Source organism: Acomys russatus, chromosome 24, assembly GCF_903995435.1.
Source record: "Acomys russatus chromosome 24, mAcoRus1.1, whole genome shotgun sequence".
In the NCBI taxonomy this organism is placed as follows: domain Eukaryota; kingdom Metazoa; phylum Chordata; class Mammalia; order Rodentia; family Muridae; genus Acomys; species Acomys russatus.
The window spans coordinates 50,955,709-50,972,386 of record NC_067160.1 but is presented as its reverse complement, the minus strand read 5'-3'; the positions used below and the strand labels follow the sequence as shown (position 1 = coordinate 50,972,386).

General features: G+C 50.9%; 1 protein-coding gene across 2 annotated transcripts; it reads left to right on the top strand.

Annotated features, from left to right (window-relative positions):
* The first annotated feature begins 725 nt into the window (after positions 1 to 725).
* On the top strand, positions 726 to 16,212 carry Ciz1 (CDKN1A interacting zinc finger protein 1). Of its 2 annotated transcripts, none has more exons than XM_051166930.1 (16): positions 726 to 862; positions 1,085 to 1,200; positions 2,941 to 3,012; positions 4,487 to 4,707; positions 8,430 to 8,508; positions 8,623 to 8,719; positions 9,248 to 9,768; positions 10,057 to 10,178; positions 10,698 to 10,895; positions 12,023 to 12,147; positions 13,556 to 13,643; positions 14,039 to 14,152; positions 14,284 to 14,436; positions 15,367 to 15,436; positions 15,577 to 15,698; positions 15,984 to 16,212. In XM_051166930.1, the coding sequence occupies exons 1-16, from the start codon at positions 741 to 743 to the stop codon at positions 16,200 to 16,202; spliced, it is 2,439 nt and encodes an 812-aa protein (XP_051022887.1). In that variant the 5' UTR covers positions 726 to 740; the 3' UTR covers positions 16,203 to 16,212. The 2 variants fall into 2 exon arrangements, with proteins under 2 accessions (XP_051022887.1, XP_051022886.1); XM_051166929.1 differs by having other exon boundaries at positions 8,415 to 8,508.
* Positions 16,213 to 16,678: the final 466 nt, after the last annotated feature.

The window sequence follows — 16,678 nt, the reverse complement described above, 5'->3', positions numbered from 1 at the left end:
CGGGTTCCGAGAAGCCCGCGAGCCCGAGGCCCCAAGTCCGCGCGTGGCTTTCATGTCTTCGGCTTTCGTGGATTGCTGAAAGGTGAGGGGGAGCCAGGGTGGTGCCCGCCCTGGAGACTTCTGTGGAGGAGGGTTGGACACCCGGGGAGGTGGACTGTAGCGGTAGCTGCTGCCTGTGTAGACGTTGCTTGCTTTGTGGACAGGCGAGACCACAAGGACCAAATGCGTGGCGTTGGATTCATCTGCAGGGGAGGGAGGTGGAGGAGTGAGGGGCAACGGAGGATTGTGTGTGTGTGGGGGGGGGTGTATTGTAGCGGAGGGAAGCTTTTCCCGTGCAGGGTTCACGGATTTAAGTGGAAGGCTGGGTGTGGGTGCCGATGGGAAGTTAGTGACACAGTTCAGGGAGAGGGCAGCGGGATCCAAAACTGGGAGGTGATAAGAAGTAAGATAGGCAGAAGGTGGGGGTGGGGTGAGAGTGGGAAGGCGTACCTGTTAGAAAGGGTGGCCCGCCAGAGTTGAAGAGAAGGGACGGGAGATAGGGATTTGAAGGCAAGAGCGCTGTTTGCGTGTATCCTGTTCCTGGCAGCTGACTAGAAGAACCGGGAGCCCTGGAGTACAAATGTGGCATGCTCTTGGCAGGGCTGGCAGTGCCTATCAGTGCAGGATGCTGGGGAGGTTGGTTTGGGAGGGGAGAGGAGCTGGTGACTCTGACCGTACCCACTTTCCTTCCCTCAGCCACCATGTTCAACCAGCAGCTCCAGCAGCAGCAGCAGTTGCAGCAGCTGCAGCAGCAGTTATTGCAGCTTCAACAGCTGCTCCAACAGCCCCCACCGCAGGCGTCCTTGCCCATGCCTGTCAGCCGGTGAGTTTCCCACTTGGGAGAATGGAGGCTGTAGTCTGACCTTTACACTCATGTTTTGGAGCCCGTCTCCCAGGGCATCCTCGTTTGAATATTAAATGTCATCAGTTTCCACCTTGGAAAGGATCTTCCATCTTGCCATTGAGAGGAAGACAATGGAGATGAGAGGTCTCCAGGTGGATGGCTTTCCCAGCAACCCTCTGACACCCCGATGCCATCACACAGGGCTCTCCCTCAGCAGTCATCCCCGCAGCAGCTTCTGAACCTCCAGGGCCTCCACTCGACCTCCCTGCTCAATGGCTCCACGCTGCAAAGAGCTTTGCTACTGCAGCAGTTGCAAGGTATGGCAATTCCCAGCAGCCCCCAGTCTCCTCCTATCCCACTCAGTCTTACCAAAGCACACATGGCCCCAAGAGCATCCTTACAAATACGTCCACAGGCTACTCTGCTCGCCATTCCCTACTCTGCTGACAGCCATAAGGGGAGGCACACCATTACCATTACCCCCTCTACATATGAAAACAACGGCAACCCGAGGCCCAGAAGAGGGATCCTGTGCCCATAAGTCACAACACAGGCAGAGGCTGGCCGTCACTTGGCAGCCCTTCAAGCTGACTTTCAAATGATGCATGGATAACTGGGGAGGGAGAAATCCCAGAGCAGGTCACATAGGTACACATATACGCCACCGTTTCTCATGCCACTTAAAAGTTATGCTTGTCATAGTGACGATAACGTGTCAAAATAGAAAAACAACAACAAACCAAGGGAGCTAGAGAGATGGCTCAGTGGTTAAGAATGCTTGCTGCTCTTCCAGAGGGCTCAAGTTAGGGTCCAACACTTAACGTGGGAGGGGGGCAACTCATAACGCCTGTAAGTCCAGCTCCAGGGGATCTGTCACCCTCCAATACAGCACAAACCCATACCTATACATATACACGGAAATTAAAATGTAAAATAAGTCCTAAAAAATAAAGTCATTGAAAACAAACAAAAACCCCAGTGGTAGCTGGGCATGGTGGCGCACACCTTTAGTCCCAGCACTTGGGAGGCAGAGGTAGGCGGATTGATGTGAGTTCGAGGCCAGCCTGGCCTACAAAGCGAGTCCAGGACAGTCAAGGCTACACCGAGAAACCCTGTCTCGAAAAACAAAAAGAAAACAAAACAAAACAAAAACAGCACTAGGAAAACATTCACACATTTCTGGGTGAAAGTCATAAGCCAATATTTTGGTATATTTCTTTTTTTTTTTTTCTAGGAAGAAGCTTGGGCAGTTTGGTATAATTATGATTAATACAAAAAGAAGGGTCTGTGCCTTGTTTTTATTTTGTATTTTGCAGTGCTAGAATTTTTGTTTGTTTGTTTGTTTGTTTGAGACAGGATCTTACTCTGTAGCCCTGGCTGGCTTAAACTCAGGCTGTAGACCAGGCTGTCTTCAAACTCACAGTGATCTGCCTGCCTCTGCCTCCCTGGTGCTGGGATTAAAGGCGAGCGCCATTATAATTGGCCTTGCTTTGAGACAAGGTCTCACTTGGTACCCCAGACTATCTGAGACTTAGTATGTAAGCCAGGGTGCTCTTGAACCCCATCTTCCTACCTCACCCTCTAAGGACTGGTATTATAGGCGTGAGCTGCCACAGCCAGCCAGTGTTCTGGTTCAATCCAGGTTATTTGTGATAGCTTTTAATTTTTCACTGGAGGAGTGTGCCCATATGGAAACCTTAATTATCTGTTTCTTTTTTTTTTTTTTTTTTGTTTTTTGAGACAGGGTTTCTCTGTGTAGCCTTGGCCATCCTGGACTCACTTTGTAGACCAGGCTGGCCTCGAACTCACAGCGATCCACCTGCCTCTGCCTCCCGAGTGCTGGGATTAAAGGCGTGCGCCACCACGCCCGGCTAATTATCTGTTTCTTTTTCTCTCCCCCTTTATCTTTTTACTCTTTTCTATCCTAAACACCAGTGGGATGAACATAACATCCGAGGCTCTTTTCTCACATTAGATTCCCAACATAGAAGGACTGTGTCGGGGGATGGCTTTTGATTGATGGCTTTTGATAAGTATTGCCAAATTACTTTCCTAAGGACTGGACCAGTTTGCAGTGCCACCAGCCATGTATGACAGTGCCAGCCTCACCATGCCTACGGCAGCATTGGGTATTCTATGCTTTTTATATATATATATATACCCATATAAATATGTATGTACATATAATTTACTAACTTGGTTTGCAAAGGCTAAAGCAGTGTCTCGGATGTCTTAATTCACATTTCCATGTGCTCAGTGCAGCTAAAATCTCTTTGCACTTACCTATTTGCATTTGCGTTCATTTTGTGACATGTGTCCGTGTTCTCTGTCCATTTCTGTTTGAGGGCATCCGTCTTCTGTCTTACTGCTTGGGGCGCTGGACTGCTCCCTGGACTGTGTCTGTGCTTCTGCTGTACCTGTCTGTCATTCACTAATGCATGCCTTTGAGTCCTCATGTGCCCGATGAGAGGAGGGGGAGCTGGTTTGCTCAGAGTGCAAGAGGCAGTGCTGTAGAGTCTGGACTTGAACTCAGCTCTCAGCACAACTGACCTATGCCTTTAAGCTCGGGCTGTACCTCCCCTCCCCACATTGCCCCGGGATCTGGGCATGGGTGCCAATTCTTTTACTCTCTCAGCCTTCCCTGGGTAAAAAGAGCTGAGTCGGAGGCAATGTAGCAGGAAATAAGATGGCTGGTCCTAGGATAGAGTTCTCTAGTGACATAGACATCAGGGAAGGCCTCCTGGAGGGGACATAGGAAAGACTTAAAGGGAGGCCTGGAGGATGCTGGGAAGTGGTGGAGCATCACAGCCTCCACAGAGGGCACAGCAGGTACAAAAGCCCAGAAACAGGGTGATTGAAGGACTGCTCAGGGACGTGTTCCTAGAGCACGGTGTAAGGCCTGTGAGGAGGTGGGCAGGGCCAGGCCTTGCTTTAAAAGGAACAGGGAACTATAGAAGGCTTTTGGCAGGGATGAGATCAGAATGTAGCTTTAGTTCCAGCGAGGGACGAAGTGTTTGCAGGAGAGGGAAGGCCTGGTTGGAAAGGCACATGGGTGGTAGAGCTGCTAGGGCCTGGTGATATCCTGGTGTGGACAGTAGTTTAAGGAGGAGTGACAGAGCTAGCAGGTGTCCCACAGAGATCCTGGGCGAGCACTTTCTCTGTTTTGTGTCTATATTTGGTCAGCTATAGAAGTAGCTACGTCTTCCTGGTACCTGGCAGGCTGGAGGGCTGATGCAGTGAAAAGAGTGCCTAGCTCAGCACCATGGCCTTCCCTCTCATTGATAAAGAGAAGCTGGTGGGGGGATGCTGACCTGTCCTGGTTCTCCTGTGGCCCTGTGCTGGTTCTCTCGCACACCTAAGGGCCTTAGAGCATATCTGAGGGCTAGCTAAGGCAGCTCACACACCCAGATAGAGCAGAAACCCTGCTCCGAGTCTTTTCTCACTAGTGCCCACAGTGGGCCTCATCTTGGCTTTACTGTCCCTCTGCTGCCCTCAGTAAGAAAGTCCCCTTGCAAATTATCTTTGATATTCCCATGATATTTGGGGGGCCGAACCCCTGGTATAATAATCTTGACCCCTCTTCTCACCTCTCCTTCCCCACAGGCAACCTCCGGGCTTACAACATGACAGCCCCAAGCCTAGCAGCTCCCAGCCTTACACCACCCCAGATGGTCACCCCAAATCTACAACAGTTCTTTCCCCAGGCCACTCGCCAGTCCCTGCTGGGCCCTCCTCCTGGTGGGGTCCCCATGAATCCTTCTCAGGTCAACCACTCAGGGAGGAAACAGGCCAGAAACCCCTCTTCCATCACCCCCAGTCACAAGGTGAGTAATGCTTTGAATGGAGTGGTGGTCAGAGTGGGTCAAAGGTTACCCCGGCGTCAGCCCAGCTCCATGCGCTCTGGCTTGCCTTGGCCTTCGGGCAGGTCATGCTCCCTCAGTGTCTAGCATCTCCCGAACTTGAGATGCCTCCATGCTCTTGATGTGGCTTTAGCCGTAGCATAATACTATTACTATTATCTATGTACTATTTTCTCTCTTAAACAAGTTTTTTTAATTACTTGATTCTTATCACGTGTGCCAACGTTGGCACGTGGAGGTCGGAGAACAGCTTGTATGGGCCAGTTTTCCCCTTCCACCATATGGGTCCTAGGAACAGAACTTGGGTTCTTAGTTTTGGCACCAAACGCCTTTACCTGCTGAACCATCTCTCTGTCCCTTAATGATATTTCTTTACATGAGCAATGTCTAGCAGAAATAAAATGAGTCATGAATCTGATTTTTAAAAACTTTTAAAAATATTTATTTATTATTTATATAGCATTCTGCTTGCATGTACACCTACAGGATAGAAGGGGACACCAGATCTCATTATAGATGGTTTTGAGCCACCATGTGGTTGCTGGGAATTGAACTCAGGACCTTTGGAAGAGCAGGCGGTGCTCTTAACCTCTGAACCATCTCTCCAGCCCTGATTTAAAATTTTTTATTTTTTATTTATTTTTTTATTTTCTGATTTAAAAAAAAATTTTTTTAAAGGATTTCTTTATTTATTATGCATACAGCGTTCTGCCTGCATGCCAGAAGGGAGTGCCAGATCTCCTTATACATGGTTGTGAGCCACCATGTGGTTGCTGGGAATTGAACTCATGACCTTTGGAAAAACAGTCAGTGCTCTTAACCTCTGAGCCACCTCTCCAGCCCCTGATTTAAAAGTTTTGATAACCACATTAAAAAGATAAAAAGGTCTAGCTATAATGACTGGCACCAGTAGCCCCAACCCTTGAGAGGCTGTGGTTGGTAGATTGTTGTAGTACATTCCAGATCATTCTGAGCTATGTAGAAAGACCTTCAGACTTTAAAAATTAAATTAAAAGGAGCACATAAAGTTAGTTTTACTGCCAGGTGTAGTAATGTACACCTATAACCCAGCACTCTGGAGATGGCACAAGAGGGTCACAGGGTCAAGGTCATCCTCAGCTACATAGTGCGTTCCAGTCAAACAAAAAATGAATACAATGAGATAAACTTACTCGTGGGCACGGTAGGACACATCTTGTCTTTGTTTTTTTTTTTTTTTTTTTTTTTTTTTTGGTTTTTCGAGACAGGGTTTCTCTGTGTAGCCTTGGCCATCCTGGACTCACTTTGTAGACCAGGCTGGCTTTGAACTCACAGCGATCCTCCTGCCTCTGCCTCCCGAGTGCTGGGATTAAAGGCGTGCGCCACCACGCCCGGCTTTGTCTTTGTTTTTTTGAGACAGGGTTTCTCTGTGTGTAGCCTTGCCTGTCTTGGACTCACTTTGTAGACCAGGCACACCTTTAATCCCAGCACTCGGGAAGCAGAGGCAGGTGGATCACTGGGAGTTCGAGGCCAGCCTGGTCTACAAAGTAAGTCCAGAATAGCCAGGGCTACACAGAGAAACCTTATCTCGAAAAACCAAAAATAAATAAATAAATATTTCAAAAATGTGCCATCCTCACACACACACACACAGGCAGGAAAACTACAGCTGACTGACTGGAGTGGTGAGGTAGGCACAGAGTCTGGGCCCCTGACTCCCTGTGTCTTCCCAGGGAACAGCTAGGTGTTCGTAAAAGGTCTAGAGTGCTGTGGGGCACAGATGTGTCTCCCACCAGAACTAGAGGCCATAGCAGGAGACAGGGTGGTACCTGGGGGCTTCCCAAGCTGCCCAGAAAGTGGGTGGAACCCTATACCTACTGTAGGTTGCTGGTCAGCAGTGCAAATGTGGCATCTGGCCTGGCTGTTCTGTGGGTCTCGGGTGTGTATGTGGAAGAGATATTAATGCAATAACATGAAAGCTAGTTAGTTAGTTAGTTAGTTAGTTAGTTTTTTTGAGACAGAGACAGGGTTTCTTTTTCTTTCTTTCTTTCTTTCTTTCTTTTTTTTTTTTTTTTTTTTTTTTTTTTTGGTTTTTTGAGACAGGGTTTCTCTGTGTAGCCTTGGCTGTCCTGGACTCACTTTGTAGACCAGGCTAGCCTCGAACTCTCAGCGATCCACCTGCCTCTGCCTCCTGAGTACTGGGATTAAAGGCATGCACCACCACGCCTAGCTGAAAGCAATTTATTAAGACTGGAAGTTAGTGAGACCCTCTCTCAAAGCCAGCAGCAAAACCCAGGAAATGCCACTAAAAAGGTCTAGACCTAGCCTGTGGTTAGGAGCTTCCTGCAAGAGGCTTTGAGGCTCTAATTGAAGGCTGGGGGCGGGAGGAGGCTGGGGGCGGGAGGAGGCTGGGGGCTTGGCCAGAGAGAGGCCAGCAAGGATGCCCTGAGACAGGCTAAAGGTAGGAGGAAGGCTGGGTTCAGAGGCGGGAGAGAGAGGCAGAGGGCCAGGATATGAAAGTGGGAGGAGTGGACAGCGCCTGGCTCGAGCTTAGGAGAGTTCCAGGACTAGGAGGCCCTGGGAGGGTTTAAACCAAAGGCTTTCCCTGGCTGCTTAATGGAACAGGGGGTGGGGCGTCTAGGATGACCAATGGAGCCAAGAGAGTTTGTTGTGCCTCCCCAGCCAAGATCCAAATAGCAGTCAGGAATCTAGCCGGACACCTCAGACAATGACTCTTGAGGTGTTTCATGTCATTGGCCCTCCATGCCTTCAGCCAGGCCCCTTCAGTCTCTTGAGATGCAAACCTTGTCTTCTGAGACAAGGTTTCTCTATGTAGCCCTGGCTGTCCTGGAACTCACTCTGTAGATCAGGTTGGTCTTGAACTCATGGAGATCCGCCTGCCTCTCCCTCCCAAGTGCTGGGATTAAAGGTGTGCGCCCCCACTGCCTGGTAGTGACAGTCTTTCATGAGCAGGAGGGTGTTTGCAAGTGACATGGAAGTTAAAAATGGTTTCTGTGTGACCCCACCCCAACCCCCCAAAAATGGTTTCTGCTCTGCCTGCTCTTCGAGAGGTCATGAGTTCAATTCTCCAACCACATGGTGGCTCCATCTATACACAAACATTAAATATATTTGTTTGTTTGTTTGTTTTTTGTTTTTGTTTTCTGAGACAGGGTTTCTCTGTGTAGCTATCCTGGACTTGCTTTGTAGACCAGGCTGATCTTGAACTCACAGAGATCCACCTGCCTCTACTTCCCGAGTGCTGGGATTACAGGCGTGCAGCACCACACCTGCAGATCAGTAAATCTTTTTTTTTTTTTTTTTTTTTTGGTTTTTCGAGACAGGGTTTCTCTGTGTAGCCTTGGCCATCTTAGACTCACTTTGTAGACCAGGCTGGCCTCGAACTCACAGTGATCCGCCTGCCTCTGCCTCCCGAGTGCTGGGATTAAAGGCGTGTGCCACCACGCCCGGCCAGTAAATCTTTTTTTTTTTTTTTTTTAAATGGTTTCTGAAGCCAGGTGGTAGATGCTCATATCTGTGGTCTCAGTACTCAGGGGCAGAGACAGGCAGATCTCTGAGTTCAAGGCCAGCCTGGTCTACAGAGTAAATTCCAAGACAGCCAGAGCTGCACAGAAAAACCCTGTCTTGAATAGGGCCTCCCCCCAAAAAATATGGTTTCTAAAAAGAAGCAGGATTCTTCTTCCCAGACGGTGCCTCTGGAAAACAGGGAAGACCCTACAGAGGAGTCTGAGGAAGCCGCAGAGCTCCAGATGGACACATATAAAGGTGAGACAAGGGCTGTTGTCTTGCACAAGCCACCCCAGGGCAGGGGAGGTCTTGGTGGTGAGGGAGCTAAGGCCATCTCCTGGAGCTGAATTTCCTCACCTGCTGCCATTGCAGACCCAGATTCAGTAGTCTGCCTGGATGGCATAGCGAGTGACCCTCCAGAGCCTGAGCCCTTTGAGGTGTTGGAACCACCTTCCAAGATGTCGAAGAGGTGAGTGATGCTGGCCACGTGTTGGGGCTCAGAGACCTGGAATTCACGCCTGTAAAGTTAGGCCTTGGCCTTGACTTGGGGGAGGGTCAGATTCACTTCTGAGTCTACCTGGGGGTGAGCATGTGGAGGCCAGGCTGAGCAGCTAGGAGGAAGGGGTCCTTGCAGAGCACACAGATGGTGGCAGGTTTATAAGGCTAATTCAAAAACACATTGCAAGGTGGAGGTGGGGAGTTAATGCCCCTGAGTTTCTTTAGGTGAGACAGGCCTGGGCAGCTTCAGAGCTCCCCAGATCCGCATTGTAAGTAGAGCTGGGACTGGGAACTGTGTCATAGGCCTCAGAAAATAGAGATTTGATCTTCTTTAATCTGCTTTTGTTTTTGTTTTTGTTTTTTTGACCTGGAACTCACTATGTAGACCAGGCTGGCCTCAAACTCTCAAGAGCTCTGCCTGCTTCTTCCTCCTTAGGGCTAGGATCAAAGGCGTAGAATACCTCAACTGGCTATTTGATTATGTTTGGATCTTTTCCAGCTCAGAGGAGTCCACAGAGAAAGGCCCTACAGGGCAGCCACAAGCCAAGGTCCAGCCTCAGATCCAGATGACTGCCCCAAAGCAGACACAGACCCCAGATCGGCTGCCTGAGCCACCAGGGGCCCTGGTGCTGCCCCGTCTCCAGCCACAAGTTCTGCAGAGCCAGGTGCAGCCAAAGCTGCAGAAGCAGGCACAGACACAGACGTCTCCAGAGCACTTAGCACCAGAGCAGAGTCAGGTACAGCCACAGGTACAGCCACGGGAGACAGACCCACAGCAGCAAGCTCAGGCACAGAGCCAGCCTCAGCCCCCATGGCAGGTACAACCGCAGAAGCAGGCCCAGACACAGACACATCCGCAGGTGTCCGAGCAAGTACAGCTCCAGGAGCAGACATCAGAGAAGACCCAGGAGGAGCCTCAGACCTGGCCACAGGGGTCAGTACCCCCACCAGCACAAGTGTCAGCTCTGGCCTGTGCCTTGGAACCACAGCCATCATCTAACGCTGCAGGAGCTGGTAGAGGTGGGAGAGGGAGAGGGAGGGAGGGAGGGAGGGATGAGGGAAGGGGGAAAGAGCAAGAGCGCGCAATCTTGGACTCTCTGAAAGATCCAACACTGTCAAACCCTTCATTCTCCCGTCCGGCACTGTCTAGTCTTGCCTGGGGATTGGGCCTCGAGTCCAGATCTGGAACCATCCCCAGCTTGACCTCAGGGTCATGGTGTGTACAGAGAAGGCAGCTCTTGGATCTAGATCTTTCTGGACCCCAAATGGTAGACACACTCCGGGAAAGAAACATATGTGTCATTTCAGGCCCAGAGGAGGCCTTGCCAGAACCAGGAAGTGCTCAGGGCCATGAAGACGCGAGCCAGGAGGCATCAGCTGGTGGCCTGGATGTGGGAGAATGTGAAAAAAGAGCAAGAGAGATGCTTGGGGTGCGTACAAGTCTCCATGTAGGATTCAGGTCCCAACTCTGTAACAAAACTTAAGGCAACCTCTGTTCCTTGGGTCTCAGTTTCCACATCCATCACGTGAGTGGTGGCATGAGTTAGACTTTAGAATTAAGCAGAGCTAGGTCGGGAGGGGTGGTGCACATGTTCAGTCCAGCCCTGTGGAGGCAGAGGCAAGCTGATCTCAGCGAGTTTCAGGCTAGCCTGGTCTACAAAGCGAGACAGATATTTGATCTAGGTTCAAATCCTGGCTACCGTACTCTCCGTGTAGGTTTGGCCAGTCATACCCTAGGGCTGGGCGTGATGGTGCACGCCTTTAATCCCAGCACTTGGGAGGCAGAGGCAGGTGGATCACTTTGAGTTCGAGGCCAGCCTGGTCTACAAAGTGAGTCCAGGCTAGCCAAGGCTACACAGAGACCCTGTCTCTAAACCCCTTCCCCCAAAAAGAAATGTACCCTAACGTCACCCAGATGGTATAAACTCTTATCTTTGCATCCACTGTAGATTTGCGGGGCTGGGAGCTCCCTGAAAGTCACCATCCTGCAGAGCAGCAACAGCCGGGCTTTCAACACCACACCTGTCACATCTGGACCTCGCCCTGGGGACTCTACCTCTACTACCCCTGCCCTTGCCAGCACACCCTCCAAGCAGACCCTCCAGTTCTTCTGTTATATCTGCAAGGCCAGCTGCAGCAGCCAGCAGGTACCCAGGGCTAGCAGAGTAGGAGGCTTGGGCCTTCTGGGCTTGCCTTTCCTACACTGCCAAGTGGCTGTACATCTATCTGCTTAGACGTATTTCCTGACCACCTGGTCTTTTTAGGGTCAAGCAAAACCTGGTTCAAATTGGCTGTGAGCCATCATGGTCTCCAGAAGTAAATTCCACTCTTGGCTCTTTTCCTCTTGTGTTCAGTGAGGACAGCCAAGAACTTACCTCACCACACGTCTTAGGACTCAGCAGTTGACATTGAAGGTCTGGGCCCAGGTCTGGCTCAAGCGAGTGCAGCACTAATAGCAATAGTAGTTTTAGCTGGGCTAATTCCAGTCACTTGGGAGGCTGAGGCAGGAGGCTCGTGAGGTTAAGGGCAACCTGGTTGACTTAGTGAGAGCCTTTCTCAAAATAAAAAGAAGGAAAGTGCAGCTGTGAGAAGCAGAATAAACAAATGAATAGTGGTCTTGGACTATCCGTTGCTCCCAGCTACAGGGGGTTGAAACTGGAAGATCATGTGAGTACGTGAATTTCAGATCAACCTGGGCAAAATAGCAAGAACTCAATATCTATCTTTAAATTAAAAACAAACACTTGAAAAAAAAGATTATTTTCATTTTATGTGTATAAGTATTTGGCCCATATGTCCACATGGGTCCACTGCACACAGCCAGAAGAAGGCATCGGGTCCCCTACAACTGGAGTTACACAAGGTTTTGAGCCACCATATAGGTACTGAGAATCGAACTCAGGACTTCTGGAAGAGCAGCCGGTGCCCTTAACCTCTGAGCCATCTCTCTATAATGCTCTTATAATATTACCAGTAGTCAATCCTACCTCTGTGACTGTGGTCCTTGTCCGAGCAGGGCCACGGAGAGCCATGTTCCTTCTCATTGAAGTACTCACAGAAACGGAGGTGTATCCTTCTATGCCTCAGTTTACCATCCATGCCCTGGCCCACACTAACCTGTATAACATAATGCCAGTTGTGGTGGCTCACGCTGGTAAGACATGCAGAAGAAACGGAGTCAGGAGGATCAGAGATGAGGGTGGCCATGACGTCTGGTGTGGTCCTCCCCTCGGCTGCAGCTCATGAGCTCACTTCTGGCTCATTCATGCCACAGGAGTTCCAGGATCACATGTCAGAGGCTCCGCACCAGCAGCGACTTGGGGAAATGCAACACTCGAGCCAGACCTGCCTGCTGTCCCTGCTGCCTGTGCCTCGGGATATCCTGGAGAGAGAAGCTGAGTAAGTAGGGGCTAGCAGGGGTCTGTGTGGTTCAGGCAGGCCAGGAGTTCAACATTGTCCTGCACGCCATTAACTCTAACCTTGGTCCTCAGTTTCTCCTGAGTATAAATTGCCTTGATGAGGCCAGGTGTGGTGACACACGCCTTTAATCACAGCACTTGGCAGGCAGAGGCAGACAGACAGATGTGAGTATGAGGCCAGCCTGGTCTACAAAGTAAGTCCAGGACAGCCAAGGCTACACAGAGAAACCCTGTCTTAGGAAGAAAAAATGCGTTGATGAGGGGCCCTAAGGTTCCTCCCAGATAAGAGCAGTGTGACACTCCTGTGGAAGAGAGGAGGGTTATAATACAGAGCCCTGCTCCTCTGGTCTGTGTGCTGGCCCCAACCTTAGAGGCAGAACAGTAAGGATCGGGTCATCTTGTGCCCTGGGGTTAGGCATTCCCTGCTCCCTCCTTCCGTCATCACAGGATGTGATTGGTCTGAAATAGCTACCCTGGACTCTGGAACTAGCACTTGGTATGGGAAGGCTCGGCAGGAAGCTATAAGAGCTGCCAGGCTGCAGTGGGGTGTCTGTCACAAGCCTGCAGAGCTGGGAAGTGTCACTGGAGAAAGCTGAACTGTATAGATTTGGGCACTGGCAAATACAAGCTGTGTCTCCTGGGGCAGCTGCCGCAGGACTTGCCAGAGCTCCCAGCCTTTTAGGAGAATCAAGCCTCCCAATTGTAGAGTGTGGACAACAAAGCCAGATGTGGTGACACCCACAATCCCAGCACTTTAGGGGCCTGAGAGAGAGGGATCAAGAGTTTAGGGCTGGGCTGGAAAGATGGCTCAGAGGTTAAGAGCACTGTCTGCTCTTCTAGAGGTCCTGAGTTCAAGTCTCAGTATCTACACGGTGGCTCACAAACATCTATAATGAGATCTGGTGCCCTCTTCTGGTATGCAGGCACACATGCAGCAGAATACTGTATGTGTAATAAATAAATAAATAAATAAATAAATAAATAAATAAATAAATAAATCTTTAAGAAGAGAGTTAGTTAGTTTAGGGCCAGCTCCATAGTGAGATCTCAGAGGTGACTTACTCAGAATTAGAGTGACCTGGCTGAAGACAAATGAAGCCCTTTCTGGGGTGCAGCTGTCTGAGTCAGTGGTCAGAAGTTCTACTGAGGACAAGGAGATGGCAGGGACTCTTGGCTGCTCTGCTTTTTTGCCTGGCAGACAGGGAGCGCGTGTCTGTCAGCTCTCACTTAGCGGAGTCAGGGACCCCTACTCTGTCCTTTATCTTCTTGGCGCTGTGACTAGGCCCCGCCCCCTCGTTGCAGGCGTGTGCTGCTGAGCCACACCCAGTTTCCCTTCTGTAGCTCTCTAGAACAAAGCTTCATGCCCTGCTTGTTTTTACGGTCATCAGAGATCCTCCACCAAAACGCTGGTGCAATACCTGCCAGGTGTACTACGTGGGAGACCTGATCCAACACCGCAGGACACAGGAGCACAAGGTCTGAGAGCCACCTGCGTGTACCACGTCCAGCCGAGGCGGGGAGGGAGTCTGGAGTGGGAGTGGGAGGTAGGGTCTATTTTTGTCTCTGTGTGACTGTCACTTGTGTGGCTTCCGGTGAGTCAGTCATGTTCCTCTTTGGGCTTTTCTTTGCCCATCTGTTCAATGTAGGCTATTCAGCCCCTTGCCTCTTGGGGTGTCTTTGGCGCAGTTCTCTTATCTTTTCTCCGTTGCCACCTGCCGGCCCACGTAGTGAATAGAAGTGATTTTGCGTGCCCTAGTGCAGGGGCAGAGCTGAGCTGGGCCTGCAGCTATGAGAGGCGTGGTCCCATTGGGCCACCAGCAGGGTGGCTTGTACCTGGGGATGCACCACATGACCCACTTTCCTTCCCCCAGAACGCCAAACAGTCCCTGAGGCCCTTCTGCACCATATGCAGCCGTCATTTCAAGACCCCTCGAAAGTTTGTGGAGCATGTGAAGTCCCAGGGACACAAAGACAAGGCCAAGGAGGTAACCCCAGCTGTCTCAGGACAGTGTGAAGCCTTCCCCGCAAGATCACAGAGCAGGTCCTACAGCCCTCGGGTGTGTGGTGCCTCAGCTGCCCATAGCTGACCTAAGCCCCTCACACATGCCTTGAGCAGCTAAAGACGCTTGAAAAGGAAGTAGCCAGCCCCGAGGAGGACCACTTCATCACGGTGGACGCCGTTGGCTGCTTCGAGAGTGACCAAGAAGAGGACGACGATGACAATGAAGAAGAAGAGGAGATCGAGGCTGAGGAGGAATTCTGCAAGCAGGTGGGCGGGGTGGGCTGTTCATGGCTCCTGTGGCTCCTCGAGGGGCCCAGACACCATGCTGGCATTTGTCGGTCCTAACATGATGCAGTTATGGGCTGTGTCATGTGACCATGGAAATAAGCACTGAGTGACAGGTGAAATATGCAGGGTCCTTAAAGGCTGGCTGAGATACTGTGAGGGGAAAGGGGGAGGGTTGAGGGAACTGTGTTTAACAGGCACAGAAAGCATGTACAGCAGACTGTCCACAGTCCACGAAGAGGCTTTGTGTAAGATTTTCATGCAGTTACTGACAAAGTAAAAGAAATTCGGGTAGATTGGAGGTGGGGGTGGGGCAGGCAGAGGACTGGAAATTATAGCCCAGTGGTAGAGTCCTTCCTTGCCTAGCACATGTAAAGCCCTAGATTCAATCTTCATTACCCTGGGGAGATGGGGGCATAGAGGCTCTGGCAGGAAGGAGCTGGAGGCAGGAGGATTGAGAGCTCCAACCTCTCTGTGCTATCAAGACTCTGTCTTAGCAGGGCAAAAAAAGGATGGACAGATGGCTAGGTGGTGAAAAGCATGCACTACTCTTCCAGGGGACCTGGGTTCAAATCCCCACACCCATGTCAGGTCACCTGTCACACCACTAGCCTCCTCAGGTACCCACCCACGCCCCCACACATACACACTCAAATGGATTGAAAATGCAGCCTAAGAGAGGAAGGGCTTCTTTTGGCCTCGGGGAAGGAGCTAACTGGAATCCACAAAGCACACATCAGAAGGACATTTGGGAGGCAGGCCCAGCGTGTGCCAAGGCTGAGATGGCCACCCTCAACGACCTGCAAGCTGAGGGCCTGGTCGTGCTCTGGAGACTGTAGCTGGGCTACAGGTCCCTGACTGTGACCAGACAGGGCCTGAGATACCACCTCTAAGTCCCTACTCTGTCTCCAGGTGAGGTCAAAAGATCCATCTTCAGAGGAATGGAAGGGCTCAGAGACTTACAACCCCAACACGGCATACGGTAAGACTCCAGGCTAAGCCCCCAATCTCAGCTGCAAGACTCCAGCCAGGCAACCCACCCTCTTCTCCCACCTAGAGCAGGTGTGACAACCCACCTGGGGAGGGGCACTTAAGTATGCAGACCCTGGTGTCTGTCCCCAGGTGTGGACTTCCTGGTGCCAGTGATGGGCTATGTCTGCCGCGTCTGTCACAAGTTCTATGACAGCAACTCAGGATTGCAACTCTCCCACTGCAAGTCCCAGGCCCACTTTGAGAACCTGCAGGTGAGTGGTAGTCTGATTGCCCTGCCCAGGGGCACAGCCTCTGTCCATGCTGATGGGTATGGCCAGCAGCTAGGTGCTATTTTACCAAGCTAGTTCCCAAGCTCACTCCCACAGTAGGGAGAGACTCAGGCTTGGCTCTCCATTTGCGTGCCTGCATGTGTTGGGAGGCTCAGGCTATGGTGGGGGTTACTCCAGAGACTATAAATAGTTTTGGCCCAAGTTGAGAAGCAGCTGATAGCCAGGAGTACCCTAGGCTAGGCCTAACTTGAAAACTTTTGTATCCAGAAATACAAAGAAGCCAAGAACCCCAGCCCTGCTACCCGGCCCATGAGCCGCAAGTGTGCAATCAATGCTCGCAATGCCTTGACCGCCCTGTTCACCTGTAGCAGTGGCGGTGCCCATCAGCCCAGGCCCCCAGACACAGCGAAAATACAGAGCAAGGTAAAGCCTGGATCCTACAGCCCCCCTCCTCCGCTTCGGCGCTCAACTCGCCTCAAAACCTGATAGCGGGAGCTCTGGCCACCTAGGATCTGCTAATGCTTTCTGGGTATCTGTGTGGAAATGTTCACATGGTTGGTGTTTTCACTCAAAAATACAATAAAGTGTAGCCAGGTGTGGTGGTACACGCCTTTAATCCCAGCACTCAGGAGGCAGAGGCAGGTGGATCGATTTGAGTTCAAGGCCAGCCTGGTCTACAGAGTGAGTCCAGGACAGCCAAGGCTACACAGAGAAACCTTGTCTTGAAAAACAAAACAAAACAAAACAAACAAAACAAAACAAAGCAATAGTCTGTTGTTTGACTGTGGAGTCCCCACCAGCACTGTGTCAGGTTGGGTGGGGGAGGGGCACCTGGTCTCTCTGGACAGTGTGGTAGAGGACCAAGGAAGCCAAAATCAAGCTCCCTGAGATACATGGGCTCTGGGATAGGACTACAAGGCACGTCCCCTCACAGAGCCTCTGTTCCCCTCTTAGTGTATCAG